Source organism: Anomaloglossus baeobatrachus, chromosome 4, assembly GCF_048569485.1.
Source record: "Anomaloglossus baeobatrachus isolate aAnoBae1 chromosome 4, aAnoBae1.hap1, whole genome shotgun sequence".
Lineage (NCBI taxonomy): Eukaryota > Metazoa > Chordata > Amphibia > Anura > Aromobatidae > Anomaloglossus > Anomaloglossus baeobatrachus.
This window is the reverse complement of record NC_134356.1, coordinates 676,504,993-676,525,842: the sequence shown is the minus strand read 5'-3', so window position 1 is coordinate 676,525,842 and position 20,850 is coordinate 676,504,993. Positions and strand designations below refer to the sequence as shown.

At 50.8% G+C, this 20,850-nt stretch overlaps 1 protein-coding gene across 1 annotated transcript in view; it reads right to left on the bottom strand.

Annotated features, from left to right (window-relative positions):
• Positions 1–2,210: 2,210 nt before the first annotated feature.
• The window catches only part of STAG3 (STAG3 cohesin complex component), a 550,068-nt gene continuing 531,428 nt past the window's right edge, over positions 2,211–20,850 (bottom strand). The window contains 4 exon segments of the mRNA XM_075346684.1: positions 2,211–2,393; positions 3,313–3,406; positions 3,722–3,808; positions 3,893–4,031. Coding sequence (XP_075202799.1) covers positions 2,349–2,393; positions 3,313–3,406; positions 3,722–3,808; positions 3,893–4,031 — 365 coding nt within the window. The 3' untranslated portion in view covers positions 2,211–2,348.

Genomic DNA, 20,850 nt, shown 5'->3' with positions numbered 1-20,850 from the left:
TGTAATAAGGAGTTAATGGCAGCAGCCCATAGCTGCCACTAAGTCCTAGGTTAATCATGGCAGGCGTCTCCCCGACATACCTTCCATGGTTAACCTGTAAGATAAAGAAAATAAACACACACATCCAAAAATCCTTTATTTTGAATAAAAGACAAAAAAACCCCACCAACCTCTTTCACCACTTTATTAATCCCCAAATACCCCTCCAGATCCGACGTAATCCACAGAGGTCCCACAACGCTTACAGCTCTGCTACATGAAGCTGACAGGAGCGGCCACAGACAATGACCGCTCTCTGTGAGCTCCCCGCAGCAACTGAAGTGAGTCGCGCTATCAGCGATGACTTCACTCAGGTTACCCGCGGCCACAGATCTCAGGTAGAGGACTCCAGCTGTGGCTGCGGGTCACCTCAGTGACGGCACAGCTGATAGCGGAGATCACTTCAGTCACTCAGGGGATTTGCGGTCACCGGTGAGACCTTCACCAGTGACCGAAAATCAGGCCCTAACACAGACAGAGCCGCGAGATGACAATGAAGTCGGGTGAAGTTCATCAGAGTTCATTCTGATCGTGCGGCTCTGTCTGTGTCTGCTGTCAGCGACCATTCAGCTCTGCTACATGGCTCTGTCTGTGTCTGCTGTCAGCGGCCATTCAGCTCTGCTACATGGCTCTGTCTGTGTCTGCTGTCAGCGGCCATTCAGCTCTGCTACATGGCTCTGTCTGTCTGCAGTCAGCGGCCATTCAGCTCTGCTACATGGCTCTGTCTGTGGCTGCTGTCAGCGGCCATTCAGCTCTGCTACATGGCTCTGTCTGTGGCTGCTGTCAGCGGCCATTCAGCTCTGCTACATGGCTCTGTCTGTGTCTGCTGTCAGCGGCCATTCAGCTCTGCTACATGGCTCTGTCTGTGTCTGCTGTCAGCGGCCATTCAGCTCTGCTACATGGCTCTGTCTGTGTCTGCTGTCAGCGGCCATTCAGCTCTACTATATGGCTCTGTCTGTGGCTGCTGTCAGCGGCCATTCAGCTCTACTACATGGCTCTGTCTGTGGCTGCTGTCAGCGGCCATTCAGCTCTACTACATGGCTCTGTCTGTGTTTGCTGTCAGCGGCCATTCAGCTCTACTACATGGCTCTGTCTGTGGCTGCTGTCAGCGGCCATGTAGCAGAGTTGAATGGCAGAAGACATAGCTGCTGAGAATAAAAACGGATCACACACCGACCACAAACTAGAGAAAAATCACAGGATCGCAGTGCAGTTGCATTGCACACGGATCAACACTCGGACAGAGCTCATCCTACTTTCTAGTCTGAGACTCGGACCAATTTTACAGTCGCAAGTGTGACGTCGGCCTAAGGAGCAGAGCAGGAAGACACTATAGTTTGTGCAGCTCTTAGCCTTACTATGCAGCCTGTCAGCAGGAAGCAATGTGCCCACGGGACAACGTACCCGCGGATATTGACTAGGAAAACCTGTGAATTTATCTGGATTTTCCCTATAAATCCGTAGGTTAACGCAAGTACAGACACTCCCCATGTTATCCTATGGGACATGGGAAGTGCTGTATCAATGCTGCGGTATGTGCAGCTGCAGAATATGCTGTGGATGTACCGCAGCCACACATAACTGCATGTCAATTATTCCTGCGGAAATATCTGCGGATGTCCCACCTTTCCACTATGGAGATACAGGGAGGGCCTTCCGGAGGTATTTCCGCACTTATTACGCAGGTTTACCGCAACAAAAATGCTTGAATCCCGCAGCAATGGATAGCTGCGGATTCCGGGGAGCATCTGCGCACAAACCTGCGGCAAAGTCCACGGGTACATTGTCTCGTGGGCAGCCTAATGGTCTCACTGTATGTTGTGATAAGGCCTATGCAGGTAGGAGATCTCCGTAGAGTTATTGTATATTGTACAGTTGTCAGAGCAGGATGAAATCCAGGGTGGATGAGGAGGAGCTTATATACTTAGGCGGATCCAGCTGAGTGATGCAGCCCCAGCTCTGTATTACAGTCCATACTATGCATCATATACGTCCCCCATGTAAGGGCCGCTGATGTTACTGGGGATCCATGTAGGAGGAGCCACACTTTATTTAGGTGTGAAGAAGTGTCGCCCTCACCCGTCACATTTCGGCTCCTTTGCAGTATACAAGTACAGCAGATCCCCCCGGCCCGTCTCTTCTAGTAATGCTGCACCGGAGATTTCTGCACATGTGAATTTTAATGAAAACAAATAAAATGAACAAATGAAACTCACTCTTAACCGTAACGACAAACGGTCACACGGGAAAGCAAAACCTGTGACTACAAATAACAGTGCAACATCTGCAGACGGCGTCCGGTGGAGGGATCACTCTTCATTGTCTAGAATTGCAGAATCCAGGAGATCCGGCTGCTGCAGAAGGAGAGCAACGAAAGACACTGAGGGTACATTCACACCGGTGCGGAACGTTCTGCCACTATCACAGATGACACTATCCACTTCACATAGAAAGAACCCATTTACAGTTACAAAAATTTCTGCTCAAAAATCTGAAACAGAATTCACTCGAAGGCTAAAACCTAGCAGTGATTTATACTGGGGTAGATAGAAACAAATACTCCCAGCACACCTTCACATAAAGCTCCCCCTAGTGGTGCACATCTATATGCAGAGAGTTCCCCCTAGTGGTGCACATCTATATGCAGAGAGCTCCCCCTAGTGGTGCACATCTATATGCAGAGAGCTCCTCCTAGTGGTGCACATCTATATACAGAGAGCTCCCCCTAGTGGTGCACATCTATATACAGAGAGGTCCCCCTAGTGGTGCACATCTATATGCAGAGAGCTCCCCCTAGTGGTGCACATCTATATACAGAGAACTCCCTCTAGTGGTGCACATCTATATGCAGAGAGCTCCCCCTAGTGGTGCACATCTACATGCAGAGAGGTCCCCCTAGTGGTGCACATCTATATGCAGAGAGGTCCCCCTAGTGGTGCACATCTATATGCAGAGAGCTCCCCCTAGTGGTGCACATCTATATGCAGAGAGCTCCTCCTAGTGGTGCACATCTATATGCAGAGAGCTCCTCCTAGTGGTGCACATCTATATGCAGAGAGCCTCCTCTGGTGGTGCACATCTATATGCAGAAAGCTCCTCCTAGTGGTGCACATCTATATGCAGAGAGCTCCCCCTAGTGGTGCACATCTATATGCAGAGAGCTCCCCCTAGTGGTGCACATGGAGAGATATCCCCCTAGTGGTGCAATTCACTAATTTACTAAGGTCTAAAAAGAAGGTGGTTTTAGAGAATGACGTCCACATTGACCCTCACCTCTTCTTCTGCTGTGGATGCCGCGCTGCTCTCCTGATCATTGATCACCATTTCTTCATCATCATCATCTTCCTCCTCCTCCATTAGGCTCAATCTGTAACAGTGATGAAAACCGTCCCGGTAAGAATCCGGATTGACTTTGCTTTAAAGGCGCAAACATATTACAACAGCCGCTAATCAGTAAGAACGCTCCTTTCATAACACTTCGGGAGCGTTCAGACGTGACACATCTGAGGCTACATCTGCACGTGCTACATTCGGATTTGCATTCTGGCTCAGGCCGATTTCTCCTGCTAAGTTTTTGAAAGCAAAAATTTCTAACAACCCCCCCCCATCTGAGCAAGAAATCCTCCGGCCGTACGTGCGCTCTGCGCCTCTGCTCGGCCTATATAAGAGAGGAGCGTCTCACCGGTGCAGACTGCTGGGCAAGGAAGATGCAGTTTCTCTTCGCGACCTCCGTGGCAATGTCAGGGGGCGGCGGATAGTGAAGGGTTGGCTGTCGGAGGGGAGATATTTTTTTTTATTCTAAGGCGCCAAATTACAATTTCCAGACGGTTAGTTGTTAGATTATTGGACTAACCTGGTGTCAAAATCAGAATCGAACCCTGCACCGTGATCTGGGGGGCTTTGCGTGGTCATCCTCCTCCCCCGCAGCATGGTAGAAGACATTAATGGTGACTGTCCGTCCTCCTCATTAGCCAGGACGCTGCTGGACTCGTCTGAAATGAGACAATAAGAGAATCCGGGTTGAATCCAAAAAGAATAGTCAGCTCAGGAAATGTACAAGTAGGACATATAGAAACACGTATGATGTACACAGGTACGGCGCAGGCACAGCGGGATCATGGACCGAGCACTGGGATGATGAGGACATTTTCAGGGTCTAAATATTTTTTTTTTTTTTTTTTACTCATCTCATTTGCAAATGTCATCAGCTCAGACAATTACTTTAACCCCGTCCCGCTGCAGCAATTTTTCATAACTTCATTTTTCCTCCCCTTCTTCCAAGAACTGTTGTGAATGTCATCCGAGTGGGTGCCGGTGTGGAGCTCCCTATGGTGGCCAGGAATAGTAATGAAGCAGAGTCTGAATCTGTGACTCAAACAGGTGTTGGAATTCATTAGGAATCCAGGAAGTCCTATTGCAGACCATTACCTTCCTGGATTTTTAATTAATACTGGTCTGCAATAGGACTTCCGGGATTCCTAATTAATTCCAACACCTGTTTGAGTCACAGATTCAGCTTCATTACCTTCCTGGATTTTAATTTAATACTGAAGCTGAATCTGTGACTCAAACAGGTGTTGCAATTAATTAGGAATCCAGGAAGTCCTTTTGCAGACCAGCCTGGTGTATATAGGTGAGCAGTTTCTGCTGGCGGCTGCTGGTGAGAAATGTTTGCTTCTGCCTCTGATGATGGATTGGAGTTTGTTCTTCAGTTTCCTCTATTTATCCTGCACCAGAATTCACTCCAGATAAGTCTGCAGGTTTTCTTTGCTCAACTGCTGGTTTTGCACCAACGGGTGTTTTGTGTTTTTTTTCCCCACTTAGTTCTGTTTGTTTTCTTGCGTGTGAGGATCTGGCTCTCTGCTATTTTTGAGAGGAATAAATAAACAATACCAAAAGGCACGGACAATCCCGTGCCATATTCACATTATGGACAAAGCCATATACAGATTATTATAGACAAAAGGAAGAAAACATTCGGTACAACGACTTAATGATAGAAAGAAGGGAATTTTGTTACTTACCGTAAATTCCTTTTCTTCTAGCTCCTATTGGGAGACCCAGACGATTGGGTGTATAGCTACTGCCTCCGGAGGCCACACAAAGCATTACACTAAAAAGTGTAAGGCCCCTCCCCTTCTGGCTATACACCCCCAGTGGGATCACTGGCTCACCAGTTTTAGTGCAAAAGCAAGAAGGAGGAAAGCCAAGAACTGGTTTAAACAAATTCACTCCGAAGTAACGTCGGAGAACTGAAAACCGTTCAACATGAACAACATGTGTACCCGAAAAACAACCAAAAATCCCGAAGGACAACAGGGCGGGTGCTGGGTCTCCCAATAGGAGCTAGAAGAAAAGGAATTTACGGTAAGTAACAAAATTCCCTTCTTCTTCGGCGCTCCATTGGGAGACCCAGACGATTGGGACGTCCAAAAGCTGTCCCTGGGTGGGTAAACAATACCTCATGTAAGAGCTGCGAAGACAGCCCTCCCCTACGGGGAGGCAACTGCCGCCTGCAGGACTTTTCTACCTAGGCTGGCGTCCGCCGAAGCATAGGTATGCACCTGATAATGCTTGGTGAAAGTGTGCAGACTCGACCAGGTAGCTGCCTGGCACACCTGTTGAGCCGTAGCCTGGTGTCGTAATGCCCAGGACGCACCCACGGCTCTGGTAGAATGGGCCTTCAGCCCTGATGGAACCGGAAGCCCAGCAGAACGGTAGGCTTCAAGAATTGGTTCCTTGATCCATCGAGCCAGGGTGGCCTTAGAAGCCTGCGACCCTTTGCGCTTACCAGCGACAAGGACAAAGAGTGCATCCGAACGGCGCAGGGGCGCCGTGCGGGAAATGTAGATTCTGAGTGCTCTCACCAGATCTAACAAATGTAAATCCTTCTCATACCGATGAACTGCATGAGGACAAAAAGAAGGCAAAGAGATATCCTGATTAAGATGAAAAAAGGATACCACCTTCGGGAGAAACTCCTGAATGGGGCGCAGCACTACCTTGTCCTGGTGGAAAACCAGGAAGGGAGCCTTGGATGACAGCGCTGCTAGCTCAGACACTCTCCGAAGAGATGTGATCGCTACCAGAAAAGCCACTTTCTGTGAGAGTCTAGAAAGTGAAACCTCCCTCAGAGGCTCGAAGGGCGGCTTCTGGAGGGCAACTAGTACCCTGTTCAGATCCCATGGATCTAACGGCCGCTTGTACGGGGGTACGATATGACAAACCCCCTGCAGAAACGTGCGCACCTTAGGAAGTCGTGCTAGACGCTTCTGAAAAAAGACGGATAGCGCCGAGACTTGCCCTTTAAGGGAACCGAGCGACAAACCTTTTTCTAACCCAGATTGCAGGAAAGAAAGAAAGGTAGGCAACGCAAATGGCCAGGGAGACACTCCCTGAGCAGAGCACCAGGATAAGAATATCTTCCACGTTCTGTGGTAAATCTTAGCGGACGTGGGCTTCCTAGCCTGTCTCATGGTGGCAACGACCCCTTGGGATAATCCTGAAGACGCTAGGATCCAGGACTCAATGGCCACACAGTCAGGTTCAGGGCCGCAGAATTCCGATGGAAAAACGGCCCTTGGGACAGTAAGTCTGGTCGGTCTGGTAGTGCCCACGGTTGGCCGACCGTGAGATGCCACAGATCCGGATACCACGCCCTCCTTGGCCAGTCTGGGGCGACGAGTATGACGCGGCTGCAGTCGGATCTGATCTTGCGTAGCACTCTGGGCAAGAGTGCCAGAGGTGGAAACACATAAGGGAGCCGGAACTGCGACCAATCTTGCACTAAGGCGTCTGCCGCCAGAGCTCTGTGATCGCGAGACCGTGCCATGAAGGTTGGGACCTTGTTGTTGTGCCGGGACGCCATTAGGTCGACGTCCGGCCTTCCCCAGCGGCGACAGATTTCCTGAAACACGTCCGGGTGAAGGGACCATTCCCCTGCGTCCATGCCCTGGCGACTGAGGAAGTCTGCTTCCCAGTTTTCTACGCCGGGGATGTGAACTGCGGATATGGTGGAGGCCGTGGCTTCCACCCACATCAGAATCCGCCGGACTTCCTGGAAGGCTTGCCGACTGCGTGTCCCCCCTTGGTGGTTGATGTATGCCACCGCTGTGGAGTTGTCCGACTGAATTCGGATCTGCCTCCCTTCCAGCCACTGCTGGAAGGCTAGTAGGGCAAGATACACTGCCCTGATCTCCAGAACATTGATCTGAAGGGTGGACTCCTGCTGAGTCCACGTACCCTGAGCCCTGTGGTGGAGAAAAACTGCTCCCCACCCTGACAGGCTCGCGTCTGTCGTGACCACCGCCCAGGACGGTGGTAGGAAGGATCTTCCCTGTGATAATGAGTTGGGAAGAAGCCACCACTGCAGAGAGTCTTTGGCCGTCTGGGAAAGGGAGACTTTCCTGTCTAGGGATGTTGACTTCCCGTCCCATTGGCGGAGAATGTCCCATTGAAGTGGGCGCAGATGAAACTGCGCAAACGGAACCGCCTCCATTGCCGCCACCATCTTCCCAAGGAAGTGCATGAGGCGTCTTAAGGAGTGCGACTGACCTTGAAGGAGAGTCTGCACCCCAGTCTGTAGTGACCGCTGCTTGTCCAGCGGAAGCTTCACTATCGCTGAGAGAGTATGAAACTCCATGCCAAGATACGTTAGTGATTGTGTCGGTGACAGATTTGACTTTGAGAAGTTGATGATCCACCCGAACGTCTGGAGAGTCTCCAGCGCAACATTCAGGCTGAGTTGGCATGCCTCTTGAGAGGGTGCTTTGACAAGTAGATCGTCCAAGTAAGGGATCACAGAGTGTCCCTGAGAGTGCAAGACTGCTACCACTGCCGCCATGACCTTGGTGAACACCCGTGGGGCTGTCGCCAGACCAAATGGCAGAGCTACGAACTGAAGATGGTCGTCTCCTATCACGAAGCGCAGAAAGCGTTGGTGCTCTGTAGCAATCGGCACGTGGAGATAAGCATCTTTGATGTCTATTGATGCTAGGAAATCTCCTTGAGACATTGAGGCAACGACTGAGCGGAGGGATTCCATCCGGAACCGCCTGGCGTTCACATGCTTGTTGAGCAGTTTTAGGTCCAGAACAGGACGGAATGAGCCGTCCTTTTTTGGCACCACAAAGAGATTGGAGTAAAAACCTTGTCCTTGTTCCCGAAGAGGAACAGGAACCACCACTCCTTCTGCTCTTAGAGAGCCCACCGCCTGCAGAAGGGCATCTGCTCGGTCGGGATGTGGGGAAGTTCTGAAGAACCGAGGCGGAGGACGAGAACTGAACTCTATCCTGTACCCGTGAGACAAAGAAAAGAATTTTGTTACTTACCGTAAATTCCTTTTCTTCTAGCTCTTATTGGGAGACCCAGACGATTGGGTGTATAGCTACTGCCTCCGGAGGCCACACAAAGCATTACACTAAAAAGTGTAAGGCCCCTCCCCTTCTGGCTATACACCCCCCGTGGGAACACGGGATGCTCAGTTTTAGTGCTAAAGCAAGAAGGAGGAAAGCCAATAACTGGTTTAAACAAATTAACTCCGAATAACATCGGAGAACTGAAAACCGTTTAACATGAACAACATGTGTACCCGCAAACAAACCAAAAATCCCGAAGGACAACAGGGCGGGTGCTGGGTCTCCCAATAAGAGCTAGAAGAAAAGGAATTTACGGTAAGTAACAAAATTCCCTTCTTCTTCGGCGCTCTATTGGGAGACCCAGACGATTGGGACGTCCAAAAGCAGTCCCTGGGTGGGTAAAGAAATACCTCATGTTAGAGCTGCAAGACAGCTCTCCCCTATGGGGAGGCAACTGCCGCCTGCAGGACTCTTCTACCTAGGCTGGCGTCCGCCGAAGCATAGGTATGCACCTGATAATGTTTGGTGAAAGTGTGCAAGCTCGACCAGGTAGCTGCCTGGCACACTTGCTGAGCCGTAGCCTGGTGTCGTAATGCCCAGGACGCACCGACAGCTCTGGTTGAATGGGCTTTCAGCCCAGAAGGAACCGGAAGCCCCGCAGAACGGTAGGCTTCCAGAATTGGTTCTTTGATCCATCGAGCCAGGGTGGCTTTAGAAGCCTGCGACCCCTTGCGCTTACCAGCGACAAGGACAAAGAGTGCATCAGAACGGCGCAGTGGCGCCGTGCGGGAAATGTAGATTCTGAGTGCTCTCACCAGATCTAACAAATGTAAATCCTTTTCATACCGGTGAACCGGATGACGACAAAAAGAAGGTAAGGAGATATCCTGATTAAGATGAAACGAGGATACTACCTTAGGGAGAAACTCCTGAATGGGGCGCAACACTACCTTGTCCTGGTGGAACACCAGGAAAGGAGCCTTGGATGACAGCGCTGCCAGCTCAGACACTCTCCGAAGAGACGTGATCGCTACCAGAAAGGCCACTTTCTGTGACAGGCGAGAAAGGGAAACCTCTTTCAGAGGCTCAAAAGGCGGCTTCTGGAGAGCAACTAGTACTCTGTTCAGATCCCATGGATCTAACGGCCGCTTGTACGGGGGCACGATATGACAGACCCCCTGCAGGAACGTGCGCACCTTAGAAAGGCGTGCCCGACGCTTTTGAAAAAACACGGATAGTGCCGAGACTTGCCCTTTAAGGGAGCCAAGCGACAAGCCCTTTTCTAACCCCGATTGCAGGAAAGAAAGAAAAGTGGGCAATGCAAATGGCCAGGGGGATACTCCTTGTGCAGAGCACCAGGATAAGAAAATCCTCCACGTTCTGTGGTAGATCTTAACAGAGGTGGACTTCCTAGCCTGTTTCATGGTGGCAACGACTCCTTGGGATAATCCTGAAGACGCTAGGATCCAGGACTCAATGGCCACACAGTCAGGTTCAGGGCCGCAGAATTCCGATGGAAAAACGGCCCTTGGGACAGTAAGTCTGGCCGGTCTGGGAGAGACCACGGTCGGCCGACCGTGAGATGCCACAGATCCGGGTACCACGATCTCCTCGGCCAATCTGGGGCGACGAGTATGGCGCGGCTGCAATCGGCTCTGATCTTGCGTAAAACTCTGGGCAAGAGTGCCAGAGGCGGGAATACATACGGGAGCCTGAACCGCGACCAATCTTGGACTAAGGCGTCTGCCGCCAGAGCTTTTTGATCGCGCGACCGCGCTATGAATGCCGTGACCTTGTTGTTGTGGCGGGACGCCATTAGGTCGACGTCCGGCACCCCCCAGCGGCGACAGATTTCCTGAAACACTTCCGGGTGAAGGGACCATTCTCCTGCGTCCATACCCTGGCGACTGAGGAAGTCCGCTTCCCAATTTTCTACGCCTGGGATGTGAACCGCGGATATGGTGGATGCTGTGTCCTCCACCCACGTGAGAATCCGCCTGACTTCCTGGAAGGCTTGCCGACTGCGCGTCCCTCCTTGGTGGTTGATGTAAGCCACCGCTGTGGAGTTGTCCGACTGGACTCGGATTTGCCGTCCTTCCAGCAACTGCTGAAAGGCTAGGAGGGCAAGATACACTGCCCTGAGTTCCAGGACATTGATCTGAAGGGAGGACTCCTGCTGAGACCATGTCCCCTGAGCCCTGTGGTGGAGAAAAACTGCTCCCCACCCTGATAGACTCGCATCTGTCGTGACTACTGCCCAGGATGGGGGTAGGAAGGATCTTCCCTGAGACAACGAGGTGGGAAGAAGCCACCATTGCAGAGAGTCCCTGGCCGTCTGGGAAAGGGAGACTTTCCTGTCTAGTGACGATGACTTCCCGTCCCATTGGCGGAGAATGTCCCATTGAAGTGGACGCAGATGAAACTGCGCAAAGGGAACTGCTTCCATGGCTGCCACCATCTTCCCTAGGAAATGCATGAGGCGCCTTAAGGAGTGCGACTGGCCTTGAAGGAGAGACTGCACCCCTGTCTGTAGGGAACGCTGCTTGTTCAGCGGAAGCTTCACTATCGCTGATAGAGTATGAAACTCCATGCCAAGGTATGTTAGTGATTGGGTCGGTGACAGATTTGACTTGGCAAAATTGATGATCCACCCGAAAGTCTGGAGAGTCTCCAGCGTAATATTCAGGCTGAGTTGGCATGCCTCGCGAGAGGGTGCCTTGACAAGTAGATCGTCTAGATAAGGGATCACCGAGTGTCCCTGAGAGTGCAAGACCGCTACCACTGCCGCCATGACCTTGGTGAAAACCCGCGGGGCTGTCGCCAGACCGAATGGCAGAGCTACGAACTGAAGATGGTCGTCCCCTATCACAAAACGTAGAAAACGTTGGTGGTCCGTAGCAATCGGCACGTGAAGATAGGCATCTTTGATGTCTATTGAGGCAAGGAAGTCTCCTCGAGACATTGAGGCAATGACGGAGCGGAGGGATTCCATCCGGAACCGCCTTGCGTTCACGTGCTTGTTGAGCAGTTTTAGGTCCAGAACAGGACGGAAAGAGCCGTCCTTTTTTGGAACCACAAACAGATGGGAGTAAAATCCTTGCCCTCGTTCCTGAGGGGGGACCGGGATCACCACTCCTTCTGCTCTCAGAGAGTCCACCGCCTGCAGTAGGGCATCTGCTCGGTCGGGGTGTGGGGAGGTTCTGAAGAACCGAGGTGGAGGCCGAGAGTTGAACTCGATTCTGTACCCGCGAGACAAAATGTCTGTTACCCATCGGTCTTTGACCTGTGACAGCCAAATGTCGCAAAAGCGGGAGAGCCTGCCACCGACCGAGGATGCGGAGGGCGGAGGCTGAAAGTCATGAGGTAGCCGCTTTGGAAGCGGTTCCTCCATTTGGTTTTCTGGGGCGTGCGTGAGGCCGCCAGGAATCTGAGTTCTTGTGTTCCTTCTGAGTCCCTTTGGAAGAGGAGAATTGGGCCTTGCCGGAACCCCGAAAGGACCGAAACCTCGACTGCCACCTTTTCTGCTGTGGCTTGCTTGGTCTGGACTGTGGTAAGGAAGAGTCCTTACCCTTGGACTGTTTAATGATGTCAGCCAATGGCTCACCAAACAGTCTATCTCTAGATAATGGCAAGCTGGTTAAGCATTTTTTGGAACCAGCATCTGCTTTCCAGTCCTTTAACCACAGGGCTCTGCGCAAAACCACAGAGTTGGCGGACGCCATAGAGGTACGGCTTGTAGACTCAAGGACAGCATTGATAGCATAGGTTGCAAACGCAGACATTTGCGAAGTTAGGGACGCCACTTGCGGCACTGCTGGATGCATGATAGCATCCACCTGTGCTAAACCAGCTGAAATAGCTTGGAGTGCCCACACGGCCGCGAATGCTGGAGCAAACGACGCGCCAATAGCTTCATAGACAGATTTCAACCAAAGGTCCATCTGTCTGTCGTTGGCATCTTTAAGTGAAGCGCCATCCTCTACTGCGACTATGGATCTAGCCGCCAGCTTGGAAATTGGTGGATCCACCTTTGGACAGTGGGTCCAGCGTTTGGCCACGTCAGGGGGAAAAGGATAACGGGTATCCTTAGAACGTTTAGAGAAACGCTTGTCTGGATGAGCGTCGTGTTTCTGGATTGATTCTCTGAAGTCAGAGTGGTCCAAAAAAGCACTTAATTTACGCTTGGGATATAGGAAATGGAATTTCTCCTGCTGGGCAGCTGCCTCCTCTGCTGAAGGAGCTGGGGGAGAAATATCCAACAGTCTATTGATGGCCGATATAAGGTCATTAACCATGGCGTCCCCATCAGGGGCATCCAGATTGAGAGGGGTTTCAGGGTTAGAATCCTGATCCCCGTCCTCAGACTCCTCACAGAGAGACTCTCCTCGCTGAGACCCTGAGCAGTGTGATGACGTCGAGGGTCTTTCCCAGCGAGCTCGCTTAGGGTGACTGGGGCTGTCATCTGAGTCAGAGATTTCAGCCTGTGATGCCTGGGACCCCCTTGAAGTACGGATTAGTTCCAACTGAGGGGGACCTGGGAGCAAGGGCATAGCAGTGTCCATGGCTTGTATAACTGGCCTGGACTGCAAGGTCTCCAGGATTTTTGTCATAGTCACAGACATCTTATCAGCAAAAACTGCAAAGTCTGTCCCTGTCAACGGGGCAGGGTTCACAGGCGGCTCTGCCTGGGCAACTACCACCATAGGCTCTGGCTGACGAAGTGCCACTGGGACTGAACATTGCACACAATGGGAGTCGTTGGAGCCTGCCGGTAGATCAACCCCACATGCAGTACAAGTAGTGTACACAGCCCGTGTCTTGGCACCCTTGCGTTTTGTGGATGACATGTTGCTGTCTCCTCAGAGCAATACAGGGTGTCCAGCCAAGAAGCGACCTTACAGTGCAACTATATAATAATTATATATATATATATATATATATATGGTACCAAGTACACTAATATATCACTGAGGCACTAGTGGGGCCAGCGCTGAAGCGCTGCTTACCGCCCGCTTAAGAGCGGGTGTGTGGTCGCCAGAAATCCCTCCAGTCCGGGTCTCCCAGAGCCTGCTGCCTTTCCCCAGCCAGACCGCACGTGTAATGGCTGCCGGCGTTCTGTGAAGGGAGGGGGGCGGGCCCTGGGCGTGCACAGACAAAGAGCGGGAAGCCTGCGTTCCCCTGTGCCTAGTGAGAGGGCTGGAGCATGTAAATAAGGCTCCAGCCCTCGGCGCTGCCTATTGAGCAGCGTCTCTCCCCTACCCTGATTGACAGGGTGGGGGCGGGAACGAAACGGCGCTAGGCCGCAGAAGCCGGGGACTATAGTTAGAAGCGCCGCCGCCGTAAAAGCGCGGTCGGCGCGAAGTCCCCGGCGCACTACAGGTCGCAGCTGCGCCGCCGCTCAGGAGCGGTCGGCGCAGTAGTTCCCACCATGAAAACGTCACTCAGCAAAGCTGCAGTGACCTAACCCCAGCGCACAGCGCTACTGTCCCCGGCGCACTACAACACTCAGCAAGTCCTGAGTGTGTCCGTGCGTGCCGGGGACACCGAGTACCTGAAAGATGCAGGGCCATGTCCCTGACTGTACTCGTGCTCCGCATCCAGCAGGTTCTCTGGGTCTGTGGATGGAGCCCGGCCTCAGGGCTTGAAGGCCGGCAAGATCCCACTTCCACAGAGCCCTCCAGGGGATGTGGAAGGAAAACAGCATGTGGGCTCCAGCCTCTGTACCAGCAATAGGTACCTCAACCTTACAAGCACCACCACGGGTGAGAAGGGAGCATGCTGGGGGCCCTATATGGGCCCTCTTTTCTTCCATCCGATATAGTCAGCAGCTACTGCTGACTACAAACAGTGGAGCTATGCGTGGATGTATGACCTCCTTCGCACACAAAGCTTGAAAACTGAGCATCCCGTGTTCCCACGGGGGGTGTATAGCCAGAAGGGGAGGGGCCTTACACTTTTTAGTGTAATGCTTTGTGTGGCCTCCGGAGGCAGTAGCTATACACCCAATCGTCTGGGTCTCCCAATAGAGCGCCGAAGAAATGTCTGTTACCCACCGGTCTTTGACCTGTGGCAGCCAAATGTCGCAAAAACGGGAGAGCCTGCCACCGACCGAGGATGCGGAGGGAGGCGGCCGAAAGTCATGAGGCAGCCGGCTTGGAAGCGGTACCTCCGGTTGCTTTCTTGGGGCGTGAGTGAGCCCGCCAGGAATCAGAGCTCCTTTGCTCTTTCTGAGTCCCTTTGGACGAGGAGAATTGGGGCTTGCCCGAGCCTCGAAAGGACCGAAACTTTGACTGCCACTTCCTCTGTTGAGGTTTGCTTGATCTGGGCTGGGGTAAGGAAGAGTCCTTACCTTTGGACTGTTTAATGATTTCTGCCAATTGCTCACCAAACAGTCTGTCTCCAGATAATGGCAAGCTGGTTAAACATTTTTTAGAAGCAGAATCTGCTTTCCATTCTTTTAACCACAAGGCTCTGCGCAAAACTACAGAGTTGGCGGATGCCATTGAGGTACGGCTCGTAGAGTCCAGTACCGCATTGATAGCGTAAGTCGCAAACGCAGTCATTTGCGTAGTTAAGGACGCCACTTGCGGCACTGCTGGACGTATGAGAGAGTCCACCTGTGCCAGACCAGCTGAAATAGCTTGGAGTGCCCACACGGCCGCGAATGCTGGAGCAAAAGACGCGCCAATAGCTTCATAGACAGATTTCAACCAAAGGTCCATCTGTCTGTCATTGGCATCTTTAAGTGAAGCCCCATCCTCCACTGCAACAATGGATCTAGCTGCAAGCCTGGATATTGGAGGGTCCACTTTTGGACACTGGGTCCAGCGTTTGACCACGTCAGGGGGAAAGGGATAACGTGTATCCTAAGACGTTTGGAAAAACGCTTGTCCGGATAAGCATTGTATTTCTGGATTGATTCTCTGAAGTCAGAGTGGTCCAGAAAAGTACTTGATTTACGCTTGGGATACAGGAAATGGAATTTCTCCTGCTGGGCAGCTGCCTCCTCTGCTGAAGGGGCTGGGGGAGAAATATCCAACAGCCTATTGATGGCCGCTACGAGGTCATTTACCATGGCGTCACCATCTGGCGTATCCAAATTGAGTGCGGTGTCAGGACTAGACTCCTGATCACCCACCTCTGTCTCATCATATAGAGACTCTTCTCGCTGAGACCCTGACCCGCGTGATGACGTGGAGGGTCTCTCCCAGCGAGCTCGCTTAGGCGGCCTGGGACTGTCATCGGAGTCCGAGCCCCCAGCCTGTGATGCCTGGGACCCCCTTGAAGTACGGATTAGTTCCAACTGAGGGGGACCGGGGAGCATAGACACAGCAGTGTGCATGGTCTGCGCAACTGGCCTGGACTGCAAGGTCTCCAGGATTTTTGTCATAGTCACAGACATTTTATCAGCAAAGACTGCAAATTCTGTCCCCGTCACCGGGGCAGGGTTCACAGGCGACTCTGCCTGGGCTACTACCATCATAGGCTCTGGCTGACGAAGTGCCACTGGGACTGAACATTGCACACAATGGGAGTCGTTGGAGCCTGCCGGTAGATTAGCCCCACATGCTGTACAAGCAGTGTATACAGCCCGTGCCTTGGCACCCTTGCGTTTTGTGGATGACATGTTGTTGTCTCCTCAGAGCAATACAGGGTATACAGCCAAGAAGCGACCGTCCAGTGTAGTATATATATATATATATATATATCTGGTACCGTAAAAAGTACACCAATATAACACTGTGGCACAAGTGGGGCCAGCACTAATGTGCTGCTTACCGCCCGCTAAACGCGGGTGTGTGGTCGCCAGAAATCCCTAGTCTGAGTCTCCCAGAGCCTGTGTCCTTCCTCCAGCCAGACTGCATGCAGGAATGGCTGCCGGCGTCCTGTGGAGGGGGGGGCGGGCCCTGGGCGTATACAGACAAAGAGCGGGAAGCCTGCGTCCCACTGTGCCTAGTGAGAGGGCTGGAGCATGTAAATAAGGCTCCAGCCCTCGGCGCTGACGATTGTACAGCGTCTCTCCTTTACCCTGATTGACAGGGTGGGGGCGGGAACGAAGCGGAGCTAGGCCGCAAAAGCCGGGGACTAGAGTTAGAAACGCCGCCGCCGTAAAAGCGCGGTCGGCGCGTCCCCGGCGCACTACAAGTCTCAGCTGCGCCGCCGCTCCAGAGGCGGTCGGCGCGGCAGTCCCCCAACACAACAAAATCCCCCAGTAATCTGTAGGGACTATAACCCCAGCGCGTAGCGCTTCAGTCCCCGGCGCACTAGCACACCCAGCAAGCCTGGAGTGTGCGTGCCTGCCATACGGGGACACAGAGTACCTTAATGTTGCAGGGCCTTGTCCCTGAACGGTACCTCGCTCGTCATCCAGCAGGTTCTATGGGTCTGTGGATGGAGCCCGGCCTCAGGGCTTGGTGGCCGGAAAGATCCCACTTCCTCAGAGCCCCTCAGGGGGATGGGGAAGGAAAACAGCATGTGGGCTCCAGCCTCCGTACCAGCAATAGGTACCTCAACCTTACAAACCGCAAGTGGGGTGAGAAGGGAGCATTTTCTTCCATCCGATATAGTCAGCAGCTACTGCTGACTAAACAGTGGAGCTATGCGTGGATGTCTGACCTCCTTCGCACAAAGCAGAAAACTGGTGAGCCAGTGATCCCACTGGGGGTGTATAGCCAGAAGGGGAGGGGCCTTACACTTTTTAGTGTAATGCTTTGTGTGGCCTCCGGAGGCAGTAGCTATACACCCAATCGTCTGGGTCTCCCAATGGAGCGCCGAAGAAATGTATATTTTATTGATAGAAAATAGCTAAAAAGCAGACAAACAATATTGGATTAAAATTAGCAGAGACAAAAAATGGTGAGTACCAATAGATGGCGCCCTCACCCCACAGTAGGTATATGGTAGCACATGTTAGAGTTTAGCACACAGCACATAAAGGGCTAAAAAGCCAATGTTACATACAAACTAAAGCGTGCTGCTGCTTATTAGGTGCCCGTTACTGATACATCAATAACATAGTGTCAGAAAGGTTCTTGTAACAACGCACTATAATACCTTGCAACCAACATACCTAAATGGTGGATGAGAGCCCAATTCCCCGACCCATAGGTTTCGGTATGACTCCTTCTTCCGGGGAAGAAGGAGTCATACCGAAACCTATGGGTCGGGGAATTGGGCTCTCATCCACCATTTAGGTATGTTGGTTGCAAGGTATTATAGTGCGTTGTTACAAGAACCTTTCTGACACTATGTTATTGATGTATCAGTAACGGGCACCTAATAAGCAGCAGCACGCTTTAGTTTGTATGTAACATTGGCTTTTTAGCCCTTTATGTGCTGTGTGCTAAACTCTAACATGTGCTACCATATACCTACTGTGGGGTGAGGGCGCCATCTATTGGTACTCACCATTTTTTGTCTCTGCTAATTTTAATCCAATATTGTTTGTCTGCTTTTTAGCTATTTTCTATCAATAAAATATACATTTTCTATCATTAAGTCGTTGTACAGAATGTTTTCTTCCTTTTGTCTATTTTTGAGAGGGCAGTTCCTTCAGCAAGAAAGGGAGTTTCTCCCTGTTCTAATTTTGATTATTTGCACTTTTGAATATATTTGTTCTGTGATTTTGTTCCTTCCCATTATATCTGAAGTTCTGTTCAGAGTGTCTGGCGCAAGAGTACCTAATATAGTGGGGGAAAGACCGTGTGGTCTTTTTTTCTATCAGGAGTTTGGTATTTTTTGCAGGGTTTTTTGCTGGCCGCAATCAGTTACGTTTCCTGTCCTGTTGTATCTAGTTAGTCGGGCCTCACCTTTGCTAATCTATATTTTCTGTGTATTGTGTTTTCTTGCATCACCGTTGTTACATGTTGGGGGCTTGCTATTCCTTTGGGGACTGCTCTGAGGCAAGTTAGAATTCCTCATTTCTATCTTTGAGGTGTAGCTAGTTTCTCCGGCAGTGACGAGGTGTCTAGTTGTGATAGGAACATCCCACTGCTACCTCTTGTGTTGTCTGATAGATAGGGGATTGCGGTCAGCTTAGTTTCCAACTACTCTTGTGGTTTTTATTTTTTCCGGATTAATGGGATTTTTTGTAGTCGTCCACGGTTACCAGTTCACAACAAAGAACCTTCTGTATCACTACACCGTATGAAGGCTGTTTTTAGGACAAGTTGTAGTTTTGAGTGACAATGTTCATTTTATCATATAATGTCCTGAATAATGCTGTGAGATGCTGAAAAAACGGGATTCACAAATTTTTGGGAGGATGATGTTGTCCCCTTCAGCTTAATATTTGGTTGCTCGCTCTTTACCCTTTGGAACAAATACCGGTAATCAGTCGCCTCCTATAACCATCCACAGCTTCTTACTTCTCTCACCTGGAATCTTGGACTCTTCTTTATAATCTGCTCCAGGTCTCTCATATCTGAAGACGTCTTCTCTTCTCCCAACAGCAATTTTCAGATCTCTCCACAGGTGTTAATGGGATTTAGATCTGGACTCATTGCGGCCACTTCAAGACTCTCCAGCATTTTGGTTCCATCCATTTCTGTGGACGTCTTGAAGTGTTTGTGGACATTGTCCTGCTGGAAGACCCATGACTTAGGACTATACCCAATTTTTTGACATTTCAACATACAATCCGTTGGTAATCTTCAGATTTCATGATGTGTTGCACACAGTCATGGCACCCAGCGCCAGAGGCAGCAAAACAACCCAGAACATCTCTGACCTCCACCATGTGTGACTGTAGGTTCTGTGTTCTTTTCTTTGTAGGCCTCATTCCATTTTCGGTAAACAGTAGATTGCTTTACCAAAAAGCTTCATCTTGGTCTCATCTGTCCACAAGACATTTTCTCAGAAGGATTTTTTATGTCTCTGTGTCAGCAGTGGGGTCCTCCTGGGTCTCCTCCATAGCATTTCCTTCACGTGGATGGATAGTTCACGCTTACACTGATGCCCCCTGAACCTGCAAGAAAGCTGGAATGTCTTTGGAACTTGATTGTGGCTTATCCACCACCCGGACTATTCTGTGTTGCAACCTTTCATCAATTGTTCTCGGTCATCCATGTCCAGGAAGATTAGCTACAGTGCCATGGGTTCTAAACTTCTTGATTATATTGGCAACTGAGGACAAAGGAACATCAAGATCTCTGGAAGTGGAGTTATAACCTTGATATTTTTTCAACAATTTTGGTTGTCCAGTCCTCAGAAAGTTCTCTTATCCTCTCTCTGTTCTCCATGCTTCGTGCGGCACAAACAGACTCACAATGCAAAGATGGCGTCAACTTCTCCCCTTTTTATCTGGTTTCAGGTGTGATTTTCATATTGCCCACGCCTGTTACTTGCCACAGGTGAGTTTAAATGAGCATCACATGCTGGAAACAAAGTTGTTTAACCACAACTTTGGAAAGGTGCCAACAATTTTGTCCAGCTCACTTTTGTGGGTTTGTTTTTTTTTTGTGAAAACATTTTTTTGCTTTGATTTTTGTTTGTCTTCTTCCAATACACACAAAGAAGGGAATTTTGTTTACTTACCGTAAATTCCTTTTCTTCTAGCTCCAATTGGGAGACCCAGACAATTGGGTGTATAGCTATGCCTCCGGAGGCCACACAAAGTATTACACTAAAAGTGTAAAGCCCCTCCCCTTCAGCCTATACACCCCCCGTGCTGCCACGGGCTCATCAGTTTTGGTGCAAAAGCCCGAAGGAGGAAAAAATTATAAACTGGTTTAAAGTAAATTCAATCCGAAGGAATATCGGAGAACTGAAACCATTTAACATGAACAACATGTGTATACAAAAACAGGGGCGGGTGCTGGGTCTCCCAATTGGAGCTAGAAGAAAAGGAATTTACGGTAAGTAAACAAAATTCCCTTCTTCTTTGTCGCTCCTTATTGGGAGACCCAGACAATTGGGACGTCCAAAAGCAGTCCCTGGGTGGGTAAATAATACCTCATAATAGAGCCGTAACGGCTCCGTCCTACAGGTGGGCAACTGCCGCCTGAAGGACTCGCCTACCTAGGCTGGCATCTGCCGAAGCATAGGTATGCACCTGATAGTGTTTCGTGAAAGTGTGCAGGCTCGACCAGGTAGCTGCCTGACATACCTGCTGAGCCGTAGCCTGGTGTCGCAAGGCCCAGGACGCTCCCACGGCCCTGGTAGAATGGGCCTTCAGTCCTGAGGGAACCGGAAGCCCCGAGGAACGGTAAGCTTCGAGAATTGGTTCCTTGATCCACCGAGCCAGGGTTGACTTGGAAGCTTGTGTCCCTTTACGCTGGCCAGCGACAAGGACAAAGAGTGCATCCGAGCGGCGCAGGGGCGCCGTACGAGAAATGTAGAGTCTGAGTGCTCTCACCAGATCTAACAAGTGCAAATCCTTTTCACATTGGTGAACTGGATGAGGACAAAACGAGGGTAAGGAGATGTCCTGATTGAGATGAAAGGACAGAAAAGT